This window comes from Orycteropus afer, unplaced genomic scaffold (assembly GCF_000298275.1).
Source record: "Orycteropus afer afer isolate SDZICR_OR568_19922 unplaced genomic scaffold, OryAfe1.0 scaffold00202, whole genome shotgun sequence".
Classification (NCBI taxonomy): domain Eukaryota; kingdom Metazoa; phylum Chordata; class Mammalia; order Tubulidentata; family Orycteropodidae; genus Orycteropus; species Orycteropus afer.
The window spans coordinates 4,998,543-5,008,292 of record NW_006921789.1 but is presented as its reverse complement, the minus strand read 5'-3'; the positions used below and the strand labels follow the sequence as shown (position 1 = coordinate 5,008,292).

General features: G+C 38.6%; 1 protein-coding gene across 1 annotated transcript in view; it reads right to left on the bottom strand.

Moving 5' to 3' along the window:
• SPATA16 (spermatogenesis associated 16) overlaps positions 1–9,750 on the bottom strand; it is a 452,504-nt gene that overhangs the window by 64,953 nt on the left and 377,801 nt on the right. Inside the window, exons 11-12 of the mRNA XM_007948101.2 lie at positions 8,400–8,564; positions 4,962–5,045 (exon numbers count right to left, since the gene is read on the bottom strand). Of these exons, the coding sequence (XP_007946292.2) occupies positions 4,962–5,045; positions 8,400–8,564 (249 nt within the window). The remainder of the gene's footprint in view (positions 1–4,961; positions 5,046–8,399; positions 8,565–9,750) is intronic.

The following is a 9,750-nucleotide window of genomic DNA, read 5'->3' as shown; positions in this document are numbered from 1 at the left end:
ACTTCATCTCACCTATTTTGGTCATGTTGTCAGAAGGGACCATTCCCTGGAGAAGGATGTCATGCTTGGTAGGGTGGAGGGTTGACGAAAGAGGGGGAGGCCTTCAAGGAGATGGATTGATACGGTGGCTGCGATGATGGGCTGAAGTATAGCAGGGATTGTGGGGCTGGTGCGGGATCAGGCAGTGTTTTGTTCTGCTGTGCATGGGGTCGCTATGAGGCGGAAACGACTCGATGGCACTTAACAACAACAACAACAACGACGACATATTGTGAATACCTTTTTTCAACAACATAAATGGCAGCTATACACATGGACTTTGCCAGATGGATTACAAAGGAATCAGATTGGCTACATCTGTGGAAAGAGGTGATGGAGAAGCTCAATATTTTCAGCTAAAACAAAGCCAGGAGCCGACTGTGGAACAGACCATCAATTGCTCATATGCAAGTTCAAATAGAAGCTGCAGACAATTAAAATATGTCCACGAAAGCCAAAATATGACCTTGATTATGTCCCACCTGAATTTAAACACCATCTGAAGAACAGATTTTACATATTGAATACCAATGACTGAAAAACAGAGGAATTGTGGAATGACATCAAGAACACCATATATGAAGAAATAAAAAGGTTGTTAAAAAGACAGGAAAGGAAAAAAAAGAGGCCAATGGATGTCAGAAGAGACTCAGAAACTTGCTTTTGTATGGAGAGTAGCTAAAGCAAATGAACAAATGACAAGATAAAAGAACTGAACAGAAGATTTCAGAGCAACTCAAAAAGACGAAGTCAATTATTATAATGAAATAAGCAATGACCTGGGGTTAGGAAACTGAAAGGGAAGAACATGCTCATCATTTCTCAAGCTGAAAGAACTGAAGAAAAAATTGAAGCCTTCAGTTGCAATACTGAAAGTTTCTTTGGGCAAAATATTGATTGATGTAGGAAACATCAAAAGAAGATGGAAGGAATACACAAAGTCACGGTACCAAAAAGAATTGGTCGATGTTCATCCATTTCAGGAGGTGGCATATAATTAAGAACTGATGGGGTTGAAGAAAGAAGTCAAAGTTGCACTGAAGGAATTGGTGAGAAACAAGGCCCCAGGAATTGACAGAATACCCACTGAGATGTTTCAACAAACGATGCTGCACTGGAGGAACTTACTCATGTATGTCAAGAAATTTGGAAGACAGTTACCTGGCTGTAAGAGATCCATATTCGTACCCATTCCAAAGAAAAGTGATCCCACAGAGGGTGGATATTATTGAACACTATAATTATTATCACACACAAGGTAAATCTTACTGAAGATAATTCAAACACAGTTGCAGCAGTACATTGACAGGGACCTTCCAGAAATGCAAGCTGGATTCAGAAGAGGACATAGAACAGCGATTTCATTGCTGATGCCAGATAGATCCTGGCTAAAAGCAAAGAATACTAGGAAGATGTTTACTTGTGTTTTATTGACTAAGCAAAAGCATTATATTGTGTGGAACATAATAAATTATGATAACATTGAGAAGAATGGGAATTCCAGAACTCTTAACTGTGGTCATGAGTAACCTGTCATTCGAACAGAACAAGGGGATACTGCCTGGTTTAAAATCAGGAAGGGAGTGCATCAGGGTTGTATTTTTTCACCATACTTATTCAATCCGTATTGTGAGCAAATAATCTGAAAAGTTCTACTATATGAAGAAGAATTTGGCATCAGGATTAGAGGAAGACTCATTAACAACCTGTGATATGCAGATGGTACAACCTTGCTTGATGAATGTGAAGATGACTTGAAACACTTACTGATGAAGATTAAAGATACAGACTCTGCAGTATGGATTACACCTCAATATAAAGAAAATGAAAATCGTCACAACTGGACCAATACACAGCATCACGATAAATGGAGAAAAAGATTGAAGTTGGCAAAGATTTCATATTATTTGGTTCCACGATCAGCACCAATGGAGCAGGAATCAAGAAATCAGACCATGTGTTGCACTGGGCAAATCTGCTGCAAAAGACCTCTTTCAAATGCTAAAGAGCAAAGATTCCTCTTTGAAGACTAACATCACCTAACTCAAGCCATGCATTTTCAATAGCCTCATATGCATGTGAGAGCTGGAATAAGGAAGGCCGAATAAGAATTGATGCTTTTGAGTTGTGGTGTTGGCAAAGAATAGTGAAAGTACCATGGACTATGAGAAGAACTAACAAATCTGTTCTGGAAAAATGCAGAAGGAATGCTCCTTGGAAGTGACAATGGCCAAGAATTCATCTCACCTACTTTTCTCATGTTGTCATAAGGCACCATTCCCTGGAGAAGGCTATCATGCATGGTAAAGTGAAGGGTCAGTGAAAAAAGGAAAGGGCCTCAACGAGATGGATTGACATAGTGACTACAATGATGGGCTTAGGACAGAAAGGATTGTGAGGCTGGCCCAGTACCGAGCAGTGCTTTGTTCTTTTTCGATGAGTCAGAGCTGACTTGATGGCACCTAACTGCTTAAGGCACTTGACTGTTAACCAGAAGGCTGGCAGTTCAAACCCACCAGCCACTCCTTGGAAGGAAGAAGGGGCAATCCTCTTCTGTAGTGATACTGCCTCGGAAACCCAAGGAGGGGTCACTATGAGTTGGGTCTGACTCGATGGCACATAACAACAACAAGAAAAGCAACAACAATGCATACACACATAGACACACACACACATACACATATAGTGATTTGAGTGAAAGTTTACAGAGCAAATTAGTTTTCCATTAAAAAATGTATACACATTTTGTTTCATAACATTAGTTGCAATTTCCTCAATATAACAACACTCTTCCCACTTCCTCTCTGAGTTCCCCATATCCTTCTTTCCTGCTCCTTCTGAGCTTTGTTTTGAGGCAAATGCTGCTGCCCTTTTGGTCTGATATGATTAATTGCCCTGTGGAGCACATTCCTCACAAGTGTTATTGTTCAAGTAGAGAATTATCTGTTTTTGGCTGAAAGGTGATCCCTGAGGGAGGGTTCAGATCTAGGCTTATAGGTATCTAAGGGCCACAGTTTTTGGTGTTCCACCAGTCTCTATCAGACTGATAAGTTGATCTATTTTATGATTTTGAATTTTGTTTTACATTTTTTTCCCCTTTCTGCCCAGGACCTCCTGTGGTCCCGATCAGAGTGGTCAGTAGTGGTATTCAGGCACCATCTAGTTCTTCTGGTCTCTGGGTAGTGGAGGCTGTGGTTCACATGGTCCATCAGTCCTTTGGACTAATTGTTTCCTTAAGTCTTTGATTTTCTTCACTCTTCTTTACTCCAGACAGGGAGAGACCAATAGTTGCATCTTAGGTGGCTGCTCTGTAGCTTTTAAGATCCCAGTTGCTACTCATTACCGTAGGATGTAGAACATTGTTTTTGTGAACTATTTCATGCTAACTGACCTAGACATCCTCTGAGATTCCTAAATAATTTTTGTGTCTATCTGCTTCTCTCTATGTCTACACCCACCACCCCAGCTCAGGCAATCACCATGTCTCATGTGGATGTTGATTGCTGTCTTAAAACTGGTCTCCCCACATTTCTGTAGCCTCTCAGTCTGTTATTCCTACCACAGCCTTAGAGATTTCTCAAGAATATCTTCTAGTTAAATCCTTTCTTAAAAATTCCAAATCCTGAATATCATTTATATGTTCCTCTGTCACTGGACTCGGCCTGCCTCTGGTCTCCATTTTGCAGTTTGTTCCCCTGCTCTCTTGTCAGTTTTTGAATGTGACATATGCTTTCTTTGCGTTCTTAGTGCTATTCCCTCTAGAAATCTGCTCCCCTTTCACTGACAATGCCTAGATATCCTTTAAACGTTGTGTAAATATCACTTTTTCAGAGAGAGCTTTTCTGATGCCTGGGACTAAGCTATATTTCCTTGCTATTTGTTTCCATAGATCATGGAGTATCTGCTTTTTTACTGTCATACTCAGCAAACTAGTAAGTAGCTGTTTAATAATTGTCTTCCTTCCTAGTTGGCAAGTCCCATAGATGTAGGGACAGTGCCAGTCTTGCTGAGAACAATTTTCCTCATACTCATATACTTTCCAGTACACTAGACATTCCACAAATATTTGATGAGTTCAGCTGATTTCTTTTTAATAAATTTATCATAGGACCTCTGAACTGATTACTGAAGATACACTTTTCTTCAGATGCACCAAAATCCCTCCTGACTGACTGCCGTCTCATAAACTGAAGCCTCCTTTGGTTTGTTCCTCTCATATCTCCTGACACTTAAGGGGACTGTAGGAGACTGACTGGAGGGTGGATGATAAGAATTTACTACTCTGAGCTGGGCTTGAGACTCAACATTATGCACTCTTATATTGTCCATAGGGCTCCATAGTGTCACTCAGGTCTTCTGAGTACATGGGCCCAGGTGCATATCTGGGCTCTTTGCATTGAAATCCCATCAATCAATGTAGGGATGTTCCTCTACTTCTAACAACCAGTATGCTACTCATCTATCAAAAATATTGAATTTCTCATTTCTCTGTAGTTCCCTGAATTGTAGCTATTATTCCTCAAATGAGAAAAAATGGGGAAGGGTTGGGATGAGGATTAAAACACTGATGTTGTTGTTGTTATGTGCCCCAACCATAATACCCAATATTGAAGAAGCACATAACAAAAATGAAATATAAGTAAGATCATGATAATTAAGAAGAACCAGGAAAGCACATGACCACAGTCTATTGGAAAAGAAGTGAACCTGAAGGAACAGGTTAAATAAACTCATTTGATTTGGTTACACTTCCAGGTAAAGTGTTGCATTTATTAAAATAATAATAATAATAATAAATGAGCAAACAAAACAAAACAAAAAACAACTGGAAGAACTTTCTTTTCACCTTCTAAACAGATTGGCCCAAGATGAACAGTTCCTTTGAGAATAAAGTATCTTTTTCCTTCAGCTCAAAGTTTTACCTTTTGGACTGCATTCCACACACGTTCTTTATCGTTTCTTCTTCCTTCAAGGGTGTCCATAGCATCTGCCATTAGTGACTGCAGCTGTGGCACCAAGATAAAAATTATCAGTGTAGAATTCACACAGAAATAACTTCTCTAAACACACAGATTAAAACCTAATTAAAAAATCATTTGTACGCTGATGATTTTATTACTCATCTTTCCTACAATGAATGCTGCCACCAGATCTTTGCTTCAGTCATTACCAAGTATTATTGCAGTTATAAAATATTGAAACAATGAAATGATTCCTCTTGAAAATTTGTAGAAAACATATAGGTTTTGATGTAGTAAGTGTTGATGCTTTGTAAAAACAGATTTCGGTTGTAAAGAATGAAGGTGGTAGTCAATTCTCTCAGGAAATGGCATGTAGTGCACAAATGTGTTTTAGTATTTTCTCCTGAGGCTAATGTATCATAATTCTAGGCATCATGCTAAAGCTCACCAGAGGACAATATTAAAATTGTGCTGTTTTATTGCCTCTCAAAGGATCTAGCTCATTTAAGTTCTTTTACTATTCCTTTATAATCTAAGATTTCAAAACAACAAAAGTTTTTTATAGATCCCAATCTATTTCAAAATTTCTTTAAATTAAAAAAAGTTAATTAAAAAAATCTATCCTTTACCCCCAACAAGTCATATTCTAATTCAAAACAATGCTATACGCATGATGTGTATGTGGCTGCAAAGTAATGAAGCTGTCCCCAAACAGTGTGATATTCACAGCCACAGAGAGAGTTCTGCCAAGTAACAGTTCAGTTCACTGTGACACTGAATGGTATGAACCTTTAGATAATTTTTCTGTGCTGCAGATATTGCAGAGCTTATGCAGGTAACTGAGTCACTTAAAAATCTTCTATTGAGCTGTCACTGTTTATATATCACCTGACAAGGTATTACTACAATTTTTTTTCCCCCAAGTTAATCCATACTCAGTGGTTTGAAAGTCAAATCTATTACTTAATGTGACAAAATCATTCAAGATACATGATTTTGAAATATTTGACCTCTACATGTACACTGCCTCGGAAACCCAAGGAAGGGTCGCTATGAGTCAGGTCCGACTCGATGGCAAACAACAACAACATGTATATCCATATACATTTTAAATTTTTCTTCTGGTTGGTATAGATAAGTAAAGTATGAAAATAATCTGTGAGATCTTATTTTCAAAGTTTTAGATAGTGGGTAGTGCTGAAGAGCAAAGATGTCTCTTGGAAGACTAAGGTGCATCTGACCCAAGCCATGGTATTTTCAGTTGCCTCAAATGCATGTGATAGCTGGAAGACCAAAGAAGAGTTCATGATTTTGAGTTGTGATGCTTGCAAAGAATACTGAAAGTACCATGGACTGGCAAAAGAATGAATACATCTGTCCTGGAGGAAGTGCCTCCAGAATGCTCCTTGGAAGTGAGAGTGGCCAGACTTCATCTCACCTACTTTGGTCATGTTGTCAGTAGGGACTATTGCCTGGAGAAGGCTACAATGCTTGGTAGAGGGTCAGTGAAAAAGGGGAAGGCCCTCAGTGAGATGGATTGACACAGAGGCTGCAACAATGGGCTAAATACAGCAAGGGTTGTGAGTTTAGTGCAGGACTTGGCAGTACTTCATTCTGTTGTAAATAGGGTCACTATGAGTCGGAGCCGACTTGACGGCACCTAACAACAGCAACTTATTGCTCATGTTAGTATGTGTTGCCTGTAAGGTTCGTTTGGTCCTCTTTGTGCAGATATTGAAATAGAAATATTTACAGGAAAAAAAAAGTCATAGATAGGAATGTATGGTTAGGAAGTCCTATTTGCAGAATGCTCCCCTATATTCTTCATTTAAATCCTGAATGTGCTTTTCAGGAAGACAGGCTCAATATCTTTGTTGGCTTCTGAAATGAACATTTTCTTTGCTTCCTCTTATCTCTGAGAAGAATTAATCATCTAAAACTGGCTATAATATACATTTTGAAAGCCCTATCTATATTTACTGCAGTCGTGAATACCTTATGAATGGTAGCACGAATACTTAGCTTCTTAGAAGGCATTCTATGGTATACAACCATAAAGTTGAGAAAGTCTTATTTCCAGTTTTAACTTAGCAATTCCTTAATAGAGTTTTTAATCTTTAGCATGCATGGTTTTATTATTTGGCTAGTCAAATTCTTTTATATGCTCACATTGATAACAGTATTTATTTAATATACTTTGACAGGTTTAGATGATCATTATAATGTTGGCAGTTCATTTCTTGATTGATTAATTTGTTACATTTTTTTAAAGTCTCATAGAGGGAGTCCTCCTTTAGTTATCTGCAAATTACAGGTGATCAGTTTGGACTGTTCTCATCCTTGCAATTTGAATTCAATTCAGGTCTGTAATTAGTTCTAGCTAACCTCAATTAAAGCCGCTATGTAAAGAGCCCTTACCTAATTCACAGCATCTCCATATGAGGTAAATTTTACCTCTCCTCAAATGGCCAATTCACTGTTTAGTAATTGTTTTTCAAACTAGGTGCTAGCATTTATAATATTAATTATGGTTATATTGTACATCTGTTTGAAGATTGTTTCTGTGAGAGATTCCCTCAACTAATTTTTGACTAGATTTGTCTAAGGCTAAATAAAGTGTCTGGTTTTCTGAGTCAACTGGTTATCAATTATTATTTTGTTTTTTTACAAAAGATATAAATTTTGACTAAATTTTCTCTTCAAATAACCACTTGTTTTATTGCTTTAACTATGTGCACATGTGTGTGTTGGCAGTGCCAACATATATTGTTGTTGTTGTTATGTGCCGTTGAGTTGGACCTGACTTATAGCAAACCCTCCTTGGGTTTCTGAGGCAGTATCATTATGGAAGCAGATTGCCCAACCTTCCTTCTGAGGAGTGGTTGCTGGGTTTAAACCACCAGACTTCTGGTTAGCAGTCAAGTGCCTTAGGCACTATGCTACCAGAGCTCCTGCCAACATATATGGTACTCAAGAAATTCTAAAGACTCTGGTAGGATCAGCTTTCTATTCACCAATTACTCTTCTGTTCTCTCATTTTCCACAGGAAAGAAACTTTTATACTAACGTATATGGGAGTTAGGAAACAATTTATTAAAATTTCACTTCACTTAAAAATAGAAAGCCTGACATACAATATCAGTAATCAACCCCTTTTTGCATTTTATCAGGTTGCAAAGTTCTTGCTATAAAAAAATGGAAGCTAGATAATGCAAACAAATAAAAACTAAAAACATACATTTTCCTGTTTCTTCATTAGAATGCTTCAGGAGGGTTAGGGAGTTTGCCCTTAGAACACGTTTATTATCAAGATTTTTTTTTTTCCCTTTCCTAGAGCATATCACTTTTCTCTTGATTTAGGGCCTGTGAAAGCTTAAACAATGAAAAGCAAGTATTTACCATTTCCACCTCCTGTTGACTGATGTCCTGTAGATAGGGGATGGTTGCCAGCTCCGCCATTGCTTGATTAATCACCTGGGACTGCTCCTTTACTCTTTGCAGCCAGCTGAGAAGGCTGGCATATTGTAACTTCTCCATCACACCTGAGCATGCATGGAAACTCCCCTAGTCTCAAAGTGAAAGAAAATGTTTCAGAACAAACACACAGAAACAAAGCTCTCCCTGGGATTTAAGGTCAGGGCTTTTCATTTACACCATTTGAAGCAATGGTATCTGGTCCTAATAAATTTTTCTTTCTACTATTTCAGAGACCTATCTCTACTTTCCTTTAAATAGCTGAAATATATAAAAGTGGGCACGTTGCATGACTGTGGAGATGTGTTTTCATGTGGCTGTACATAAGGAAGCTAGGCTGGGGGGTGGGGAGAGAGAATTGAAATTCAACTGTACTGGTCTTTCAGCAGTGAGCTCACAGGGTTGTGTCTGCTTGAAGTGGTAACCTTTTCTACTTTGACAAGGCATCATAAGGGTTAAATGTTGTCCACTCTCATTTATGTAAAAGGAACATTCCTGAAAAATGCTCTGCAAGTTGAATCCTATTTACCTCAATGGCTTACATTAAAATTCTAGCTCTCCTTTTATCTTTAGTTCAGATTGGTTTGCGTTGCACACTGTCCTTTTGGGTTTATAGTGCTCTGTTCTGGATCCTAGAGCCATCTCAGCAACGGACATGATCCTTCATGAAATACTTTGGTGCCAATTTGTGAGGACCACTAACCTTCATGAATGTATTGGTATTTGGGATTTTATAAAACGGAGCCCCCTATGTGTTTCTGTGCTACTGTGATCCACAAAAGAGGAGGAATTTATCTTCTCTGAAAAGTTTACTACAAATTTTAGTGCTTGATAGGAAAGGCAAAGTTTATTATAAAATTCTTGAGTTTATATTTAGGAAAAGATAAGGGGCATATAAATATTAAAACAAAAGCTTTGGTTTTCTGTGTTTGGGGGTGGTGAGAAATGGGACATCACAAGATGATTTAGTTTGGCAATTGCATCCACATCCTGGTGCTCAGAAGAAGAAAGCCAGGTGCTCAACACCCCATTCATGGCAGGCTTCCTCCAGCACTACTGGTGTCAGAATTGTTAGGCATGTTTGTTAAATAGGCAGAGTCCTGGGCCTGACTCTGTGAATCGGAATCTCATGATATGTGGCCTTGTTGTTGGTGTTGTTATGTGCCGTGGAGTTGAACCTGACTCATAGCGATCCCTCCTTGGGTTTCCGAGGCAGTATCACTACAGAAGTAGATTGCCCCATCTTCCTTCTGAGGAGTGGCTGGTGGGTTTGAAC